The 22,112-nt window shown below is 40.5% G+C and overlaps 2 protein-coding genes and 2 non-coding genes across 4 annotated transcripts; 2 read left to right on the forward strand and 2 right to left on the reverse strand.

Moving 5' to 3' along the window:
• Positions 1-7,995: 7,995 nt before the first annotated feature.
• Positions 7,996-8,110, reverse strand: LOC120290083. The gene has a single exon (XR_005547957.1). It is a non-coding gene; the product is annotated as a U5 spliceosomal RNA (small nuclear RNA).
• Positions 8,111-9,281: 1,171 nt separating this feature from the next.
• LOC120290094 lies at positions 9,282-9,399 on the reverse strand. Its single transcript, XR_005547968.1, has one exon. It is a non-coding gene; the product is annotated as a U5 spliceosomal RNA (small nuclear RNA).
• Positions 9,400-15,087: 5,688 nt separating this feature from the next.
• LOC104427703 (heparan-alpha-glucosaminide N-acetyltransferase) lies at positions 15,088-18,809 on the forward strand. The gene is made up of 13 exons (XM_010040757.3): positions 15,088-15,477; positions 15,602-15,739; positions 16,153-16,234; positions 16,523-16,599; positions 16,716-16,831; positions 16,923-17,031; positions 17,127-17,243; positions 17,326-17,417; positions 17,516-17,582; positions 17,663-17,744; positions 17,874-17,965; positions 18,076-18,219; positions 18,350-18,809. Exons 1-13 carry the CDS (start codon positions 15,244-15,246, stop codon positions 18,494-18,496), a joined length of 1,497 nt encoding a protein of 498 aa, XP_010039059.1. The 5' UTR covers positions 15,088-15,243; the 3' UTR covers positions 18,497-18,809.
• Positions 18,810-19,250: 441 nt separating this feature from the next.
• Positions 19,251-21,782, forward strand: LOC104425953 ((-)-isopiperitenol/(-)-carveol dehydrogenase, mitochondrial). The gene is made up of 2 exons (XM_010038837.3): positions 19,251-19,276; positions 20,480-21,782. The coding sequence occupies exons 1-2, from the start codon at positions 19,251-19,253 to the stop codon at positions 21,537-21,539; spliced, it is 1,086 nt and encodes a 361-aa protein (XP_010037139.2). The 3' UTR covers positions 21,540-21,782.
• The last annotated feature ends 330 nt before the right edge of the window (positions 21,783-22,112 follow it).

Raw genomic sequence — 22,112 nt, forward strand, 5'->3', positions numbered from 1 at the left:
ATCACATGTGTATCAGTTTGGAGTTTTTAGGGTACTAATCCTAATGGTAATGATAGGAAGTTTAAACCCTCTTTTGAGTAACGGCTCCATCATTTTGAAGTTCAAATGGCAATGATAGCATCGAAGGGGGCCGGCGGTGGAGATCGGTGACGTACTTGAATTGGGAATTTGGGGGTGGTGGCGGGGATGATTAAAGGCTAGGGTTTCTTTTTGGAGATTTTTACATGAGGAGGAAATTTTAGTAATTTTAGTAGAGGGGAGTGTGCAAGCTTGTAGTTTTGAAAGCCAATGTATATTTTTGATTTCTTGATGAAACCTCACTCATTTTTTTGGTGCTTTCCAAAATGATAAAGAAAAACGAGACTAGTCCTATATAATAAGCCTGTAATTTTCCTAAAATTTGTTGTAATTTACCTAGAACCATTCTAAAATTGGTCACATCTATATGTATTAATTTGACTTTATGAGTTGTAATTTATATGTAGTTGTTTTAACTTTGCGTCCCGTAAAGGTAGTACAATATCTTTAGTTTTTTTTTCATGAAAAGTGAATTATTTGAAAATTACTTTTTTCTAAAAACGACTACTTTTATAGTTTTTAACAATTAGTCAATGAAAAATATTTTCTTACAACAATAATTTATGTCCAAATATTTTTGTAGACAATGAAAAAAATTTTCTTTCGTTCATTCGTTCATTCTTCTTATAAGTGATATGAGTAATTGTTGTTAGAAAATTATTTCCCAAATCATTTTTTTTTTATGAAATAAATGAAGCCCCGGTGGATGATAATCTAACTATAGAATTGATTGATAACCTAAAAATATTATCACTTATTAATTAACCAAGAGAATAGTAAAATACTATAAATTTTTGGAAATGATATTATGCTCTGGGTTTAGTATACCCCAAAGTCTCATAGAGTTGAATTCGGAAATATTGTAAAAAATAAAAAATAAATAAAACTGTTGCATATGTGCTAATTCAGTCCTAAATATAGTCAATTTAGTTATAAATCTTTTGACAAGTTGCCAATACAGTCCATCTGATTAATTTTAAGTGGAAATTGCTGATGTGGATACCAACCATCTTATGTAATACTACTATCTGATGTGGATAATTTTTTAATATAATCCGAATCTTTTATTTATTTTCATTATTTTCACTATCGCTAACAAAGGAAGCTCGCCAGCCATTGGATGAGGTGCTGCCCCCTCCTATGACCACGACCCACGCAAGTGGCCAATGAGCTTCGCAAACTTGTTGGCCGCAATTGAAAAAAAAAGAGGAAAAAAAGGATAAAAATAAAAAAAAGTTACAAACCTATTATATTAATATCAATTCAATGCTAAACCTTTCAATTGGACTAATGTTCAATTTAATTCTTGAACTATATGAAAATGTAAATTAATAGAAGTATAATAGTAGATAATTTCATATAACTTAGGGATTAGATTAAATATTTATGAAAAGTTCATAAATCACATTGAACAAATTAAAAATTTAAGGACAATATTATAAATTAAGCTAAAATTTATAGACCATATTTAATAAATTAAAAATTTAGGAATGATATTAAATGTTGAATCAAAGTTCATGAATCATTTGTGTAATTATCTTTATCATTGACCATCAAATTAACATCGAAATAGTGCTCATAGAAATCTATGATGGGGTAATGGAGTAGTGAGGCACCAAGTACTGCACAAACTCTGGTATCTAGTATACCCAGCCAAGGAAAATTCATAGGATCTGAATGGGGCCTTAGCACGTTAGAGACGAAAATTCTAATGTGTTCTTGCACCGCAACTGGCTGCTTCTAGCGTCCGGTAGGAAAAGGGAAAGGCATGTATGAAAAAAAATCTTCCCTTTTTAACTCCATGATTATCTAAACGAATTTATTTTTTAAACTACAAATTTGCATACTTACTTCAGCAAAATTGTACATCTATGTACCCTCACTAACACTTAACCTACCAAACCCAACAACACGCCCTTTAACTCAGGCACCACTTCCCCTCCTCCGCCGTGGCCTCCTACCACTGCTGTCCACTCCGCTCTTGCGAGCCATTAGCTACTGCAGCCGACGACCACTCGCCATCGACTACACCATCCTGGCCAAGTAGCCGCCTGAACAAGCAACTGTTTTTGAATTCACATAACTAAGCAACTTCCTAACGCTATTAGCGGTTAGGAAAAAAGAGTCCACGCAACAGTTATCCATGAAAAGTTATAGCAACACCTATCTATAAGAAGTTATACAAATCCTAAATTAGCCGCGATAGATATCATTACCCAGTAGTCATATCAATCTTAGTTTTAATGAAAGATCTCATCAGTAATTTTCACGTTGATTCTTCAAATTGCTGATAGTTCTGACCAATTATCAACCAAGTTGGTCACTTTCCGTCAAGGAAATGCTGAGAATGCAGTTCTTTCCACCTTACCTTTTTTTTACATTTTTTTTTTCCTTTCGTGCGGTGGAGATAGTTACCCATAATGGTAATGACAGAATGTTAAACCTTCTTTTGAGTAATGGCTCCACCATTTTGATGTTCAAATGGCAATGATAGCATCAGAGATTCAGAAGTGGGGGCCGGTGGTGGACGTACTTGGATTGGGACTTTGGGGGTGGTACTGGTGGTGGTGGTGGGGATGATTCGAGGTTAGGGTCTCTTTTTGGAGATTTTTTCATGAGAAGGGTATTTTAGTCATTTTAATAGAGGTGAGTGTGCAAGCTTGTAGTTTTGAAAGCCAATGTATGTTTTTGATTTCTTGATGAAACATTGAAACCTCACTCATATTTTTTGGTACCGTCCAAAATGTCAAAGAAAAACGAGACTAGTCCTGTTTAAGCTCGTAATTTTCCTAAAATCTGCTGTAATTTATCTAGAATCATTGTAAAATTGGTCACATCTATATGTATTAATTTGATTTTATGAGATAATATATATGTAGTCGTTTTGACTCTGTCCCTAAAAAATACCTTTAGGCTTGTTTGTGACGCAAAAAATGAATAATTTAAAAATTATTTTTTTAAAATGATTGTTTGTATCGCTTAAAATAATTAACCGATAATTTTTTTTTTATTCCAACAATAATTAACTTCTAAATATTTTCATGGACAATGAAATTATTTTTCTTTTATTCATTTTTATAAGCAACACAAACTATTGTTTTTAAGAAAATATTTTTCAAATCACTTATTTTCCAAGAAATAAATGGAGGCATAGTGGATAATAATCTAATTATAGATTCATAAACTGAAAATATTTTCACTTATTACTACTTACCATACCATAAATTCTTGTAAGTGATGCCATCACTGTAATTGTACCTACACTTAGTAATTTTTCTCAATAATTGTAATTTCACTGTAAGTCCCTGTAATTATTCTTCGGGTATAGTAATATACCCCAAAGTCTTGTAGAGTTGAATTCAGAAAAATTACCAAAAATATTCTATGTCCATTACATTTGTATTAATTCAATATTAAACCTCTTAATATAGCCAATTTAGCTATAAACTTTTGACAATTTGCTAAGCTAGTCTATCCGATCAATTTTGAGTGTAAATTATCATTACAAATGTTGATTGTTTTATGTAGCATTGCTGAAGCTAACATGAATATTTTTTTTTCAATCTTTTAATTAATTTAATTTTTTTCACCATGGTCAACAAGGGTCGCCAAACCTAGCCAACTTTGCCTATGGCCACGACCCTCGCAGAGTGGTCGGTGAACTCTGGTAACCCTCTTTAAAAATAAATAAATAATTCAAAAAACATCAAAAATTAATAAGATTGTTTACGTCAATAATGACCGTGCCATGTAAGAGACGATTGGCATCTATGCCAGTGATTTCTTACAAAAATTAGCCAGATGATCTATAGTGATAAGTTGTTAATATTTATGATTGAATTGACACATATATAATAGGTTTAAAACTTTTTTGGTAATTATCCAAATTGAATTCCCTAGCGATTTTCCCTAAATCATCGTAAACAACCTAAGTTGTTTTTTGTACTGTTTCCCTATTGTATGTAACTAACCCCAAGGATCGTAATGCTCATTTACACTTCGTAAGTTTAGGGGCCCTATCAGTGAGTAATTATCCTCATTGCAACTTCCTGTAATTCATAGAAACGTTAACGATCTTATAGTTAGTAATTTTCCTTAAATGTTTGTAAATTGCTATCTATTTTTAAATCATCCGACTGGAAAGTTATTCTGTCTTAATCTAATTGCTCAAATTGAACAGGAACGGTCCTATATTTTCCAAAAGGGGACCATAGAACTTCCCTGGCACTCGGTTAGTACCACACCAATCACGAGCGTTCCATGTAATTTTTCTTTTTCAAACGCTGCTGTTGGTCTAAACTCAACAGTCCCAAGGATTTTTCAAAGCACATTAGTGTGTCGTACCACCGCATTTTTCACTACTCTTTCACATTTGATTGCAACGACGTAAAGTCATGAAACAACGTCATGACTTGCTACGACATTTTTTTTTAAAGTACAGTAACATGTCGGAACATGTACGGAACGCTAAGGATTACCGACGACAACCAAGACAAGTAAAGGCTGCCCAAGTATCTTGATCTACTTTCAGCCTACGACAAGAGTGGCAAACCGTGGAGGACGAGTCGCCGGAGGCCGGAACGTAGACGCTCCTCAGGTGCCGTCGTGGATACGCTTGGGTGTAGCCATTACCAAACAGTCAAGCCGGGGGCTACTGGAATGGGCGAAGGGAAAAAACTGGTAGCTTTCTCCACTAACTCCAACACGAATCTAATCGCTAAGAGCACAATAATCCTTCGAGTAGGACCAACCACCACCATCATCATTTTCCCCCAAATGGACAAAAACAGAGGACGCGATTACACAACACTTGAATGGCAGAGTTAACTATCATCTGATCATTTACATCTCATCTCTCTCTCTCTCTCTCTCTCTAGCAAGAGGACCAGAAGAAGGAAGAGAAAGATGGTGCTCTTGCATTACGTGCGCCATGTGGTCGAACTCTCGTTTTATGTATTCCGTCTGCTCCTGAGTGTGGTGGTCATGGTGACGTGACGCTGTCCCTGGTCGCTGCGACGAAGATGGGCTGGAATCAGAGGGCTATATGAATCATCTTATCGCTCTGGACAGTGCACTCGAATATACTACTAATCCTTCTGGTACATGAATATATCACTTCTTGCTATGAAGGAACCTTCAGTATATCGACAGACGTCTGTGTTTTTCATAAAGAGCACTATCAAGCTCTCGTACTATTGAATTTCATCGTGACCTTGCATCCGAGTAATTACTCAGGGCGAATTTATGCTGAAGTTTTTACCTCTTTCTATTTGTTTATTTTCGGTTTTTGGCTAACTCCAGCAGTAGCCTAGTGCGTGCAAGTTCGACTCATCAAATCGTTTCTCAACCAACTGACCAAAAAAAAAAAAAAAAAATCGTTTCTCAACCAAATGAATGGTCTCTTCGCCCTTAATAGCTTGCAGTAACTGGTAACAGTTTTCCATTCAGCTAAGATGGTAGGCTAATTATACAAGTATCAAATTCGCTGAATGTTGCTTGATATCCAATCAAATGATGTGATCATTTCACATTTCTCATGCTCTTTCACCACCGTGAAGATCAGTTCAATTTCTTATTGGAATCGCATCGACATCGACTGCTGCGTTTTCTTGGTCTTCTCTGAACCTCGCATATATCGCCTATGTAGAAATTCCTCGTCCTCAGAGACGAGGCAACCCAAAAATGTGGCTGCAGTGATGATCATGAAGGCCGTCTGATAGCACTTTACCCTGGCGCAGTTCAAGGGATCACCTGCTCTCCTCATGAGCCCTGACGCTCTCAACTGCCTCTGCGCCTGTTTATCATACAAATGCCCAGCCACCTTCACATTGAAAATGTAAAGAACTGATTGGGCTCGATATCGACCCAACGTTGTACAGCGTAGAGTAATGCTTGAGCCCGTATACCTCAGATATGATAAAAGCACACCAATGGTAGCTGCACCCCCAAGCAGAATCCCATGATCATTGTGGTGATATAAAGAGAGTTCAGGACTGCACTGGCGAGTAATGCACGGCTGACACAAGTGAAGAGGAGTATCGCAGGGACCATCAGGTGGCGGGAAGCTTATACTTGATCAAAAGGTACTCTTGAGTAGAAGCCCGCAAAAACTACCGAGGAAATTCCAGATGCTCACGAGCAAAATCAAGGTCGCGATACTGTGAGGCGGATAGCCTAGGGAACTACCGATTTGGCCAAGATTGTTGATCACGGCCACGGTTCCTCCCACTCCACAGGTAGTTGAGACGATTAGTATTAACATGTCGATGTTGAAGATCGCTTGCAATATGGAATCGTCCTCTCCTCTCTTGGGTGGCCTTAAAATGTCGCCAAGGCAAGAAAGCGGGTCCAATTTTCTTGGAGGAGTTGACCTGGCTTCTGCAGGCGATGTTCTGCCGGGAGCTTGATCAACCAGTACCACTTCAAATGGAAGATCATTGGGCGAACATTTTATCTCGGCTTTCCAAACCTTGGTTTCTTCATTTATGACGAAACCAAATGGCAGAATCAACATCATAAGACAACAAAGGCACTCCCGATGCATTCAGATCTGGTGAACTTAATCCTACTCCGTGGGACGATTACAATCATGAGAAACCCAGCAAGACCGAGCGCGATAGAATACCGCGACCTCATTCACTGGCTGAGAAGCTTTCATGATGCGAATCACCCGGATGAAAACTAAGGACACCACTGCAGGAAGCCACGCAAATCAGCAAAATGACTTCCGCAGGGTCATCGCCATAGGAGGCATAGTAGATTTGTGTGATGATGGCCCCGCTCAAGCCAATGAACCCCTTCAATAGGCCGATGACACGTCCTCTGTTTTCCGGGAAGTTCTTGACGCATGTGACCAGGGCCCCAGTGTTGGGAAAGGAGAGAGTTTGCGCCAACGCACGTGTAAAGACACATTTGCTATATTGGTGGCTTAGGGATGCGGCCAGCGACGGCGAGCCAAACCGTGAAGTAGCTGGAGAAGTTCATGAGCGCCCCCAATCAAGGGAACGGCCCACAGGGGCGCAAGCTCGTAGATGAATCCGGACACCACGCCCAGATTCCCACCCAGGTCCTTGTAGAAGCCTAGCAAGTTGAGGGTTGTCTGGTCGTAGCCAAAGTACGATTTGATGCCTTTGGAGTACAAGCCGAACATGTAGGACGTTCATTGACGAACATGATGAGGAGCGTCGAGGAGAGCATGAACCACGGGCCTGTGAGCACCTGCCAGAGAAAGCTCTTGGGATATCCCCGATCCATGCCATTTTGCTAGCGTCGACTGCAGACTCGGGTACTGCCATCCTCTGCATCTGCCGTCTGTTGTTCTGGTCAGCAAGAACAAGGGAAGGGAATTGTGCTGTCTCATTGGCGGAGAATCCAGTTTCAATATATAATGATTTCTTGTTAATGTCCCATGGACTGCAGATTAGGACTTGGACTAAAGAAGTCGCAAGTGTCGTCATTCTGGATTCGATTGTGAATAATTTAGTCTAGCCGGCAGTCGAATCCTGCCCGACAAATTAAACCATATCTAGCGAACAGCTCGGACAGATCCCTTTGCCTTCTCTCTGTCGTTGACATCGAGCAATCGTCGGAAGCATCCATCTCTCGTTGGATAGCAATCAGATGAACTCACTGGGACAAAAGTTCGAACACCATGTAGGTACTGCCAAAACCTGACGCCTATATCCAATGTCCCCTGTCTCTTCAAATCATCAGAGGTCACGACACCATATAGGTACTGCCAAAACCTGACGCCTTATATCCAATGTCCCCTGTCTCTTCAAATCATCAGAGGTCACGGGTAACGCAATACTTAAAGCATGTCAATCAGAGACGCATTTTTTAACGTATGCTTGCAAGAGAGCACAAGAAGAGACAAAGAAGTGACGAGAAACCTTTCTTTACTGATCTATAGGACTCAAGCCAGTTAAGGCGAGCCCTCCAAAAATAGGCGTATGCTGCTATTTGCAGCGCGCACACGGTATTCTTTAGTAAAAGGCGAAAGAATAGTTCGCTCTGTGCTCACTGCGCAGCTGCGTGGTTTGTGAGAAGGGTGAACCAGGTCTCATGTACTGGGAGTCTTTCACGTGGTTGTGTGTGACAATTCGATGTGGGACTCTTGAGCTTGGCTCACGAGACTGGACGGTAGCAAAGAAAAGCCTCAAGTGAGCCAAAAGTTCAGAAAAAGAAAAAAAAGCTGATAACTAAACAAGTAAAAGACTGGGTCAAAATTGCAATTTGATTGGGCTATAAATCTTTGCTTCAAAGAACAGGAGAGATTCATGAAATCTGAAGGTAGCAAGAAAGGGTCTGGTCAACCCAGACATGTCACCGCTGTAACTTTGACTAAAGCTAGAGCTATAGCTGAATTAACCCTCCTAAGAACTTACATGGCGCATTGAGATTAAATCAAAATCGTCATAACAGAGGTACTGACTTTACTTGATTGGCACCCAATAACTTGGAATGCATTACAGCGAACCGTTATGAAAGATTCAGAGAGAATCTTCGAACCTCACCACAAAACAGAAATATGAATGAATTTGTCACCCGACTGTCTCGAAAGAAGCCTAAGGTAATGGACTGGCCTAATGAAATTGTGTCATAAAGAGTGCTTAGAATGCAGTGTGATGGAACATCGTGATAGTGCCACGGGTACCCACCACGAGCAGGGCGATGATACTGAGCTTCCCTTCTATCCTTGCAGATGAAGAAGGCTTTGGGATGTGGGGAAGACAGTGAAAATACTTATGAAGGAGAATATTTAGCTTGACCTGAGAGCCAAAAAACCCAGCTTCATGCGCTGCTCCTGTAATCCAGGATGCTGCACCTACAAGGTTGAGCTTCGGTGAGATCGATTTGGTCCAATCGCTGCTACAGCCACGAACATTTCAGGGCTTTAAGAGATCTATATTGAGGTTGAGCTTCCTAGAGTTCTTCCGTGTTGGTTGGTAAGTCAATCTGGTTTACCGGCCACTCGGATCCTCGGTAGCTGATGAGTTAAATGAGGCCAGGAGAGCTTTATTCTGGTTCTTAGTTAAGGGCGTAACGAATCAAACTACATGCACCAGTCCAAAATGCCCGCTTCTTTTACCATAAACTTGTTCTGCTATGTCAAGTATTTCCATAAGGCATTCAATTCAATCCCTTCAACAAGAGAAACCTGGCACCAGAAACTTTATGCTTACACTAAGTTTTGTTGGGCTAATGCCGATTAAGGCAAAAACCCTCAAAAAATTGGAGTATGCTGCTATTTGCGGCGCGCACACGGTATTCTTTAGTAAAAGGCGAAAGAATAGTTCGCTCTGTGCTCACCGCGCAGCTGCTTGAGTTGTTTTGCGGCCGAAAGAATCATAATGTATCGACTTCTCTCTTCTCCTGGTTCATCGCCTGTCGATATGGGACAACGTTCTGGTCGTTCTGTTTCGGGCTTTCTATGGTACGAAACGAGGCTCCTGTCCGAGCCCAGTTGTCAAAGTGACTTTGGGCCCCCATTTGCGGGCTGGTCCCTGAAGACCCACGGGCTCAGCAGACCAAGATTCAATGGGGTGTATGATCCAAAGAGCCCGGGCGTGCTTTGGGTTACATGGGTGCGTTTAACCACTTTTGGGAAAGCGCTTTAGGAAAACGAAAGCACCTTTAACTTAAAGGTGTTTTCAAAATACAAACTGTGTTTGGTAAATTATATTTTGAAAGCTCTTTGTGAAGTGTTTTGAGAAAAATAGTGTTTAGGAAATTACATTTACAAAGGAGTTTTGTGATATAAAAAATTATCAAAAGAAAAAATGACCAGCAAAGGCAGCGGCCGTCAGTGACCTCCGGCGACCGCCGGCAACCTTTGGCAACCCCGGATCCGGGTCGCGGGAGGCAAGTCTAGTCGCGCAGAGGTCGCGCCGCGAGGTCGCACGGAGGTCGTGCGACCAGATCTGTTCGCCGGAGGTCGCGCGACCTCGCGGCGACCGATCGGCGGCGACCAGATCCGGTCGCCACAAGATCGCGCGACCTCCGGCGACCAGATCTGGTTGCGCAGAGGTCGCGCAGCGAGGTCGCCGTGACCAGATCCGATCGCCGCGAGGACCTGCGACCTCTGGCGGACCCTCGCAGGAGGTCGCCCAACCCTGAGGCTCGCGGCGTTCCGGAGAAGATGAACAGTGCTCATACAAGGGCACGCATCGGAAAAACGAAAAATTCGTGAGGACAATTTTGGAAAAAAGAAGAAGATGAACAGTGAGCTCCCAGCATGCCGAGAATGCTGAAAAGCCCAAGGCTGCCTTGGGCTTTCAACCTTCCAAGTACTTGCTTTCCCGTTAAGAGACTTCGAAAGCTGGTTTCCAAACATCCATTTTTTGGCCCAAAATGCTTTTGATGCCCAAAGCCCCTTCCAACGTTACTCCCAAACGCACCCTATATGCACTTCACTGGTGAGAAGATTTAAACATTAAAAAAGAACATTTATTTTAACTCCCGAGAATAAGAAGGCTTGAGATTCAACTTTTTTTTAGTCCACCCTAATTAGTGAGCCTCTTGGAAACCCAAAAAAAAAAGAGGAGAAAGAAATCAAAGTTGAAGGGACTCTTTATTCCCTCGATTACATGATACCTTATTTGAAACTAGTTCGATTTCATGTTTAATCTAGAAATCGACATTGCAAAGCCTATTCTCAAGTGAAACCTCCGGCTCCCAATTTTTGGATTTAGAAACCGAACCAACTCGTGTGAACTAGTTGGGTAATGCTGGTTTGAGCGGTTTCCTTCAATAAACCGGCGCAATCGCTTATCTTAATCTTATCCACTATTGGACTTAGGCGGTCAATGAATCCTTTTTTCAACTCCCAATCGTCAATATGAGCGCATGTGACTGCTCGATCAATCATTGGCCTCCTCGTGTCCTCGTCGACTTAGCTTGATAGGAAGAGCCTTCTTTGGCTCATTCAATGGGTATACTTGAATTTTGGGTGTCGATAGAAAGGAAATTAATTTCTGATGGACAAAATGAAAGGAACGTTTGGAAAATAACAACAACAACACGTCAATAGCAGTCATAATTTACTAGACGCAATTCGTTGCCTTCCCCTAAGATGCACAAAGAGAATCTCTTTTTCTTTTTTTCTGGAAAGCTCAAACCTCTAATACAAATAGGACACCGTTGTGAGAAGATTTCTTTTTTCTTTTAATTTTTTTATTTCTACTGACAGGCACGCCCTTTTTTAAGGAGATGAATAAACTATGATTTTACGCCGGATGTTAATCTAATAATTTCTATCACTCGAGCACAGGTCTTGTTGCTTGCGTGCAATGGAGGACAATAGTCTAACCATTGGACGGCCGAGATCGAATATCGAATCGACTCCCTTTCTGAGGAGCTGTGGCCGGCAGCCCTGGACAAATGTCGACCGACGGTGTCACCTCAGCTTTGACCACAGTGATTAGATGATGCCGTGGCTGCAGTCCGGTGTATAAGAATATCGGATTTTATTCGAAGAGAGAGAGAGAGAGACTTTTAATGAAATTACCCTCATTTCAGGATTTAATCAACAGTTTGAACATAACTTAAATTCTAAATAGAAGATATATCAAAAGTTTAAGTACACCGAATAAATTAAAAATTCAAGAATTACATTACATATTAAACTAAATTTTAAAAAATATATTAAAAAAAAATTAAAAGTTCGAGATCATATCAAAATTCAGATATAATTAGTGTCATTTTCTCTTAAATACTATGTGATTTTCATGCACTTTTGGGTATTGGTCAAATTGTTAGGTTTAAATATCCCATGCTAACATAGAAAGACCGGGGACCCATCGAATAAACCGCTCTTACTAAGCGATGTCATACTTTATAAGTGATTATTTTAGTGAGTGAGCCTAATTAAAGCATTTGATTCGGAATTTGCTATGATAACGAGTTTGAGCATCTTTAACATGCACATGGAATGAGATGCTTGAAGGTCGGGACCAATCGTGTGAGCATTGAAAACCATAAAATACTGAAGTTGGAACGAAATTGCGTCTATTAATAGTAGAAAATGCAAATTGCGACAAACTGTTTAGAGAACCCAAATAATCTAACACATAAACTGAACATAACACCGAAACAATTAGTGCTTTGAAAACTACAGTTTCTGTATAATTATTGAGAAAGCTTAACTGAAAAATATATCTTACTCTTAAACTTAAAGAACAAAATGAATGTCAATCTAAGCCCCTTAAAAAGTACAAGAAGCGAAGCTAAGTTCCTTTATAAAATTGAAAATGAACTTGCATAAATGAATGATTAAAAGAACAATGAATGGATTTATGGAAAATACATCATTTCGCATACAAAGTTAATTCAAATTTTACGCAGACAATTCTATCCACCCTTAATTTGAGAATTTTAATGGCCTATTCTTTAAAATCAATAATGTACAAGTTTTGTTTTCACATTGACTTTGTATGTTATACTCGCTCTAAATGAAATTGCAAATTGAGAAAACAAGAGTATCTAGAACTTGTTGCCGGCTCCAAAAGATTTAGAGATATCCAAATGAAAAGTAAACAACGCTTTTATTATCCCTAGATATATTCCAAAATTACTCTATTACGCTACTTGATTTTATATGGTCTTCGAGAAATACATGTGAATTCGTAAATGTCATAAGGTCAGTCAGCCCTACCTTTTCTTGGGAGCCAATAAACTTTGTTGGGAAATGATCTCATCAGAGGATCCGATACCAAAAGCTTAAAACTAGAAGGCTATGGCGCGCAGCACATTTCCTATTTTAACACCAATCTTCACATGATATGAAGCCGACACAGAGATAAAAGCCTTAACCGTAGACAAAATGACTAGATGAACCTCATAAATATATTCAAAGAAAGCTCAAAGGATAATTTGTGACTCGGATTCCATATTAAAAATCTAAGCTATCAAAGCATACCGCACAATGTATTTTATATCTTAGTAATTCGCCTTTTTCAGGCATCAAAAGTGTGAAAAGAAGAGATCAGCAAGAGAGAGAGAGAGAGAGAGAGGAGGAAAACACAAGATGGGACAAAATGAGAGCAATGGCAACTGTCACTGTATACAACCTCAAAACAAAGATTCACACCTTGTTGATCTCCTGTTGCAACAGGGAGTCTCTCCTACGATACCAAGAGAACGATAATCAACTTTAGTATGCTCACGGGCTGGCTGTGGGGCCTCCTTCTTCAAAGCAGCGGAAGCGAAAGCTGATTTTAGTGTTCCTTTTTTTTTTCTTTTTTTTTTTCATTAGTCAATTTTGGAGACCCTTGATAATTATTAGACATCTCGCATTGCCACGGTCTAAGCATTTGTGCCGATAAATAAGTCTCGTGCAACCTAATATTAAAACTAATATATTTTAAAATTACATGAATGTAGGTAAGGCCCGACCTGAATGCCCAATCATAAGACTTCAAACTTTTTTCGCAGATGAAAATTGCCCATAAACAAGGATCAACCAAAATCCACAATTCATTCATAATTCAATTATTATAGCTCAGTAAATTTGCTTTGGCCAAATTCTTAGACTCATAAACCTTTGAATACTACAGCAAAGACCCGACCCCCAACCGCATTCTCAAGTTATGAAAAGTGTGCTGACCTTACGGAAATACTCACTTTCCATCTTTAGGGATCAAGAATTGTTTTCCAACTGTGGCTTAGCTGGCCGTCCCTCAGTCAAGTGACGGAGGAACGGTCAGCTAAGGACTACATATTTTCAATGGAAATTGGTTGATTTTGTCAACCGGTTTCCATCCTTTACTCATCTTTTTTTTTTTTTTTATCTTGTCCAAAAAAGAATTAGTGAGAATCCTAGTAATAAAAATTACAGGAAAAAATAAACGATCAAAATGATAATTTCTTATATTTGTGCACATAAGACTCAAGACCATCATCGTAAAACCTTTCCAGATTCTAGCACAATCCAAACATTATTAAGTACAAGTAAAAAATATTATTCATCTGCTAAAAAGAAATCGTCCGTATGATTTTATAGATTTATAAAATTTAAAAGATTAAAAAACACTCTTGGTCCTGTCTGAGCACCCGACCTCCTCTAGCTCGGCCACAAGTGCTTTCTCTCACCGCAGCGGTTCTTTCGGTCCGTCCTCACCTTCGTCACCATGGCCTCCTCCGTCACGTCACAAAAGCCGTAGGACCCGAGCCCGCTCCCGCGGGACGTCAATAGCTGCCGGAACGCATTCCCGAGAAAATCCGCCAGGTGCCAGCCCTTCGACATCTAGAGGACCCCTCCTGGTGCCTCCGGACACGCGTGTCCGATGAGTTCACATCGCAGCTGATGGAGGAAGGAGGGTGAGTCGAAAAGGAAGCAAGTCGCGAGAGCAGTAGCAAAGTCGAGTAGAAACCCGTCAGTAGAGTGTGCACGACGCTTTAACCGGAGAGGGATCACTCATAGCTAGTGGGTCGTCGAGGCAGCGGGAGCCGAAGCTGGAGACGATAAGAAAGAGCGACAAGAGGAGGTCTTCCTCTTCCTTCGGCTGAAGAGGAGGAAGAAGCCGCCATCGCCTCCATCCAAAGTCTCCGGATTTCTTTCTAGTAGACAATATTTTTTTCTTGTAATTGATGGTGTTTGGATTATGTTGGAATTTTGGAGGGTTTTATGAGGGTGACCTTGAGTCTTATGTGTACAAACATAAGAAATTATCACGTTGGTGGTTCACTTATAATTTTTCATTAGTAGCATTCTCACTAATTTCTTTTGGAAAAGACAAAAATCAAGAAAGAAAAAAAGTAAAGGGTGGAAACTGACTGACAAATGAACCGGTTTCCATTGATAACATGCGGTCCTAAGCTGACCGTTCCTCTGTCACTATTCTATCACTTGACAGAGAAACGGTCAGCTAAGACTTTTCAATTGTTTTCCATATTCTTTTCTTGAATTAGCTTCTGATTTTTCTGTGAGTCCTCATCACCTTAGTTTATTTCTCTCTTTTGTCTCTCTTTCAAATTCCATGCCCCACCCCTTATTATTCCAGTCAAGGCGATTAATTCATGTGCCGGCCCTTTTGATCCTGACGTTGTCTCATTATTTCCTATTGTTATGTTGCTATCACAACAAACAACAGCTCAAGCTCCACTCTAATATATACACTTCCCATCACTTCATTAGCTTGAAAAGAAAATTGGCATACACAAGCTATGGATGAAGCGAAGAGAGTAGAAGAAGGACTCGCCGGGGACACCCAGACACAGCTTATTAAGGAACATGGCGAAGGTGACTTGTGCAAGAAAATTGACAGAAACGATGGCGGACATCGCATCGACGATGTGCCTGACCAGCCTCTTGCCAAGCAAGTAGAGGAGCAGCCACAGGTTAAGCAGAAGAGCAAGAGGGTTGCGACTTTGGATGCATTTAGAGGCCTCACCATAGTGGTAATTTTAACTCCTAAAATCCATATATGTTACAGTCATTAGCCTATTGCATCATCTGCCAATACTTATACTTATGAGGCACTTGTTAATTCTTTGCTGATAATGTTTTTGAACTTATGTACAGTTGATGATACTCGTGGATGATGCTGGGGGAGCATATGCACGCATCGACCACTCGCCTTGGAATGGTTGCACGTTGGCTGATTTTGTCATGCCTTTCTTTCTCTTCATTGTTGGCGTGGCAATCGCCCTTGCTCTCAAGGTACTAGAATTCCCACTCCAATCGTTGCTCATTTCCGTTAATGAAATTAGTTCTGTCTCTTGTCTGGCTATAGCTAGAAAATCTGCTCCCCGCCAACTAGAAGATTTGTTCTTCGTTCTGGCAAGTGACAACATAGTCGCACTTTCCAACTTTGAATGAAATGGCAGCATCGTATAGATATCAGTAAACTGTTCCAATATAAGTAGAGTTTGAGAGTTTTTATGTTTCATCTAATGGGACATATTCGAGATAATTTCCAAAAGGGCTGGGCCGATAATTTGGTGTTGAGAGCTCATGTTAGTTCAGTGTCCTATACTACAAAGTTTCAGCAATGTTCATATTTTCTGCTTCACCCTCTCTGTGGAAACAGAAGCATTTGAGCATGTTATCAGCACAGTTTCTCGATATTGCAGAAAATTCCCAGAATCAAGGATGCAATAAAAAAGATTGTCATAAGGACATTGAAGCTTCTTTTCTGGGGCATTCTGTTGCAAGGTAACATCAATACTCCTCCTGGCTTTGTCTTTCCTTTCTGTCTGTCCTGAGAGCGGTAAGATGTTCTTTCTTAGATCCTGCAGCATTGATATTCAAATGTGATTCTGCTGGCTAAGGATTTGAAGAAGCGTTTCATGCTTTCTCAGTCAATTATACAATGTTCTTTCGCAGAAGACAAATTAAAGCATTTTGGCAACCAAAAAAAAAAAAATTCTATTTTAATAGATGAATTAACAAAAGATAATACAAAAAGATTAGGTATAATTGGCAACTAAACAAGCTCTGCAGGAGGATATTCCCATGCACCTGATGATCTGTCCTATGGAGTAGACATGAAGCACATCCGATGGTTCGGCATCCTTCAGGTTATTTTTGGATTTCAATATATAGTACTTCGAAATTCTTCCCTTAAATTGGCGTATCAGATCAGATTCAAGCCAGCTATCATGCTCACAACTATATGTCTCGTGCATTTTTGCAGCGAATAGCACTTGTTTACTTTATCGTAGCCCTAATAGAGACTCTCACCACAAAGCACAGACCAGCAGTACTGGAGCCTGGACATTTATCTATTTTCACAGCATACCGTTGGCAATGGTGAGTTCAATTTTGTGCTTAGATTACTGAGAGTCAACTTATACCTTGACTAATGATCTAAGTGATTTATGATCTACGCATGTATGATTAGGATCGGGGGGTTTGTCGCTTTTGTAATTTACATGGTGACGACGTATGCTTTATATGTTCCTGATTGGAGCTTCGTTGTCCATGGCCAGGATGAACCTGAGAGATATACAGTATGTATAACTGTCATAAAATCTTGGAGGTACTATTTGTTGGAGAAATGACTTCAAGTGAAAAACTTTGATTTCTTTTGCTCGACTTGTGCAAGGTCAAATGTGGAATGAGAGGACACCTAGGTCCTGCATGCAACGCGGTTGGCTACGTCGACCGACAGGTTTGGGGCATCAATCATCTGTATACGCAGCCAGTCTGGCAACGATTAAAGGTTAGCTTTTATTCATCGGAGAAAATTTTCTAATCTGACTTGTTCTGATCAGAAGCTTGTCACCAATTGATCTTGCTTGCAGGCTTGCACCCTTAGTTCCCCGAGTTCCGGCCCTTTTCGTGATGATGCTCCTACGTGGTGCCGGGCTCCATTTGAGCCAGAAGGCTTATTGAGGTTCTGACAGTTTATCCTAGCCGTGTTCTCATTTGCCCATCTTGTTTGGACCTACTAGCTTTGTGTTTGAATGATTGTGTTATTTTTGCCTTGCACAGTACAATTTCAGCCATTCTATCCGGCACTATTGGCATCCACTACGGGCATGTCCTGATTCACTTCAAGGTAAGATCATGAATTGTGCTTGGACAAATTTGCCTTTCCGATCAACCTTGGGCTCGTAAAGATGGTAATTGGTTTTGCAGGGTCACTCTGAGAGGCTCAAGCAGTGGGTCTCAATGGGGCTTTGCTTACTTATTGTTGCCATTATCCTACATTTTACAGATGGTGATCTCCTTCGACTCTTCAATGCCGCCATTGATTACAACTCTCACATTATAGATCGCAGGATTTACAATATTTTTTGCGATTTTTCTTCTGGTGGATGATTGAAACAGCCTACCCCTGATTTTGCAGCCATTCCTATTAACAAGCAGCTTTATAGCTTCAGCTATGTCTGCTTCACAGCTGGTGTAGCTGGAATTGTGTTTTCTGCCTTCTACATAGTGGTACATAATTGCAACTTTAGATACTTAGTTGTCGCAAGGTTAAACAAATAGCCGATGCAAATTGACAACCTGTTTTCACTCCTACTTGGAATTTCACAAATGATCTACAGATCGATGTTTGGGGATTGAGAACGCCCTTCTTATTCTTGGAGTGGATTGGAATGAACGCGATGCTTGTGTTCGTGATGGCTGCACAGGGCATCTTCGCTGCATTCATAAATGGATGGTACTACAAAGATCCAGACGACAATCTGGTAAGTAGTGCAGAAACCCCTGTTCATGCAGAATTCAAGTCTCGTCAGATAAAACTTTCCAGCCTTAGTTCGAGTACAGTAAACTCTGCTGGATCATGCAAGCTGAGAAAACTTTCCGCTACTTGAGCAGGTGAATTGGATCCAAAAGCACATATTCATCAACGTTTGGCACTCGGAGCGGTTAGGGACGCTCTTGTACGTGATATTCGCGGAGATAGTTTTCTGGGGAGTCGTCTCCGGCATCCTACACAAACTGGGTATATACTGGAAGCTATGAGAACCAACCATCTGCAGATGGCTATTCGTCGCTCCTCTCGCACGTCCTGAATTTGCTTCCTTTCTTTTTTCCTGGCTTCTCTTGGTACTTTTCGGAAGTTGCTCGGATTTTAATCTGCTTTGTTTTACTGTCAATGTGGGTTTGTTGTACATAAGCATATCTTGATTCGGGAAGTGTAACATGGTTTCCCTACCTAATGCGCCTGTTGAAAGAACAATTAGCATTGATCCTTGAAATTTATTGGAAGTAGCATGATTTTGATGTAGGGATAGTATTAGACATCGCTCCTTGGAATTTACGAATCTATGTTGTAAGCGACACTCTAATTTGATTGAGCTGCTTGTAACAATTCATGCCATTAGTCGACTGCAACACTCATCTCAAGAGTTTTGATCGGAAAGGAGATTGACAGGATACGATTTAGTCAGGCTCGCTCTGTTTTCGTCCTACATAATGAACAGTGGTGAGCCTCTATACGAGAAGCATTAGGAGTAAAAGTACCACAAAATGAACTCGTACAGCATCAAAAATCAACTTTTGCCCCAAATGTTGGGGTCGATGCGAATTTTCACAAGAAAAATAATAACCAAAATATCTTAAACAGACAAATGTTCACATCCATCAATTTCTCCGCTAGTGTTCACCGTGAAGTTTATTCGAAATAGATTTGAGCCCCTTAATGTAAGTTTATCCCTTGATTAAAAGAAAATACGAGACTAAAATTGCAATATACAGTAAATCATACTATAAGTACATGCAATCTTTCGAGCCCGTGAAATGGTATGAAATAATAAAATACATGAAAGCACAAAGAATGTAAATTCCCCTCTCTGGATGGCTTTTATTCGTTGTCAAAATCTTCATTTTTTTTTTGTGAACAACTTGGTTTGAGAATGACAGTCAATCTGTTTGTGTAGAATCTTCTTGAGGTAAAATGATCTCTTCTCTCTTCTTCATGTGCTTCTCTCTATTTATAAAGTCAGATGATTTCTTTCAAGATTACTTTTCAATTCCAAATATTTTAGTTTCATTATTTATCGAATCTCTTCCTAATCTTTTTGGTGACCATTTGATATCTAACCTTTTGTTTGGCAATAGTTGATGGATCTCTCATCCATGACAATGTATTATAAAGAGATTAATTGGATTTCTCGTGGAACTTGGAGTTAATTACTTATTCTAACTTTGTAAAATAAAATTTTGTTGTACCATGATTATATGTTAAAAAAAAACATGTTATAAGGACATTCATGTGACAATAGTTAAAATTTGAGAGTCCGATATTCCAACATCTTCACTAAACATATTTTGATATTGAATTGGAAGAGACATGACATATATTGCTAAAAGTTATAATAATGTTTCGATAAAATATATCGTAAAGTGTCGTGCATGTTGCTGTTATAAAAATATCCTTTGGAGTAATAGTATTAGTAGGGTAAAAAAAACAATAGAGAATATAAAGGGATTATCAGAACGCCAATAAAAAATTAGAAATATCTTAATCTGTTGACGAACTCTATGGTACGCACTTAATGCTGATCTATATTCAAATTTCATGGAAATTGCCTTATTTTTTCTTGATGGAGTCCAATCACTTGCCCATTTATCTGATGTTTCTTAGAGAAGCTACACCTTCATGAAGTTAAACAACCTAAGGTCCTAATTATCATTACCAAATGCAGCCAAGTCGATAGATAATATTACTTCGATAGCTTGGGCATCAAACAGATTATTCAACATCTGTTCATTTCGTTTCTGTTCCTCCCTCAAAAGTAGATGTATTAAAGGTTTATAAAAAAAAAACTAAAGAAAAGAAAAGGACAACTTTAGTCGCGGGTCCCTCAGAACGCAAATCACGTTATCAAAGTGAAATAAATTTTCTGCATTATAAAAAGACTTGAAAAGAAGAAGATGTCCCTATTTTATTGGTCCTGCTTTTTTTTGGTCAGTGTTGGTTCTGCTTTAATTATCGAGAAAAAGGGACAAATCGGAATCCAGAAAAGATCTCGAGGGTTTGAATGAAAATGGCAATTCTGCCAGAACTTACCACGTTGGGGCCCAAAATGTCCTTCCGAAGTTTTTTTGTCCTTTTCCTCTTGGCCCTATAGAAACTTTCCTACTAATTCAAAGCAAAAAAAAAAAAAAAAAAAACAATATTCCTTTCGGCACAAACTCGTCAGTCGTCCGCCGCTGGAAAAACGCCGAAACCGCCACCGACAGCTCGAAGATGAATAGACTCCAAGGCAAAGTCGTCATCGTCACCGGCGGCGCGAGCGGCATAGGCGAGGCGACGGCTCGTCTCTTCGCCGCCCACGGCGCTCGCATGGTCGTCATCGCCGACGTCCAAGAAACAGGCCCAGAAGTCGCCGCCTCCGTCGGCACCGGTAACTGCACCTACGTACACTGCGACGTCACGGAGGAGCCCCAGGTGGAGTCCCTGGTCCGATCGACCGTCGACCTGTGGGGCCGCCTCGACGTCATGTTCAGCAACGTCGGCGTCGTGAGCGGGTGCGACCAGACCGTGCTCGACCTCGACCTGGGCCAGTTCGACCGCGTCATGGCGATCAACGTGCGCGGGATGGCCGCCTGCATAAAGCACGCGGCGCGCGCGATGGCGGAGGGCGGCGTGAGGGGAAGCATCGTGTGCACGTCGAGCGTCACGGGGCGCTCCGGCGGGGTCCGCAACACGGACTACCACGTGTCGAAGCACGCGCTGGGCGGGCTGGTGCGGTCGGCGAGCGTGCAGCTAGGGGCCCACGGGATCCGCGTCAACTCGGTGTCGCCGTACGCGGTGGCGACGCCCGGGCTGTGCCGCATGCTGGGGACGGAGGCGGAGGAGGCGGAGAGGGCGTACGAGCAGTACGTGTGCCTGAAAGGCGGGGAGCCGATGAAGGCGCGGCACGTGGCGGAGGCGGTGCTGTTTCTGGCGAGCGACGAGGCGGCGTTCGTGACGGGGCATGATCTGGTGGTGGACGGCGGATTCCTGCACCAGCCGTTCAGGTCGAGTCAGCGGTGGCCGTCTCCCGGCTCCAGCCAGTAGCTTTTTTTTCGGACTAATTACATAAGAATATAGTAGAGCGAGAATAATTTTGGAAATGATGGCATTTGCGAACATCTACATGAAATGGTTGATGGTGTAATGATGCAAGAATAATTTTGGAAATGATGGGAAAAAAATGTATCTTTTCCTTCAATAATTATATCGAAATGGGTAATTATCGTTCGGGGATGTAATGCATGGATAATATGTAACTACTCATAAAAAAAAAATATTATAATTAATGTCATTAAAAACTTTAAATTAGTACACTTATAACAAATATTCTCCAAACTAAAATTCTAAATCTTGTAACAGATTTATCGTCCATTAATTTTCATTAAATTTTACTAACAAATTGCTGAGTTAAATACATAATAATTGACACATGTACAATTTGGCATTTTAGCCTCCGTTTATTATAAGTGTAATTTTTTGTGGTATTAGTTTAATTTAACAGAAGGTATACTTGTCATAAATATATCACTTTGAGTTTTTGATAAGTAAAAAATTAGTTTTAGGCAAATTTTTTTTGAATGAAAAAAATTATTACAAATATATGAGTTTGGGTTTTTC

Source organism: Eucalyptus grandis, chromosome 11 (assembly GCF_016545825.1).
Source record: "Eucalyptus grandis isolate ANBG69807.140 chromosome 11, ASM1654582v1, whole genome shotgun sequence".
Taxonomy (NCBI): Eukaryota; Viridiplantae; Streptophyta; class Magnoliopsida; order Myrtales; family Myrtaceae; genus Eucalyptus; species Eucalyptus grandis.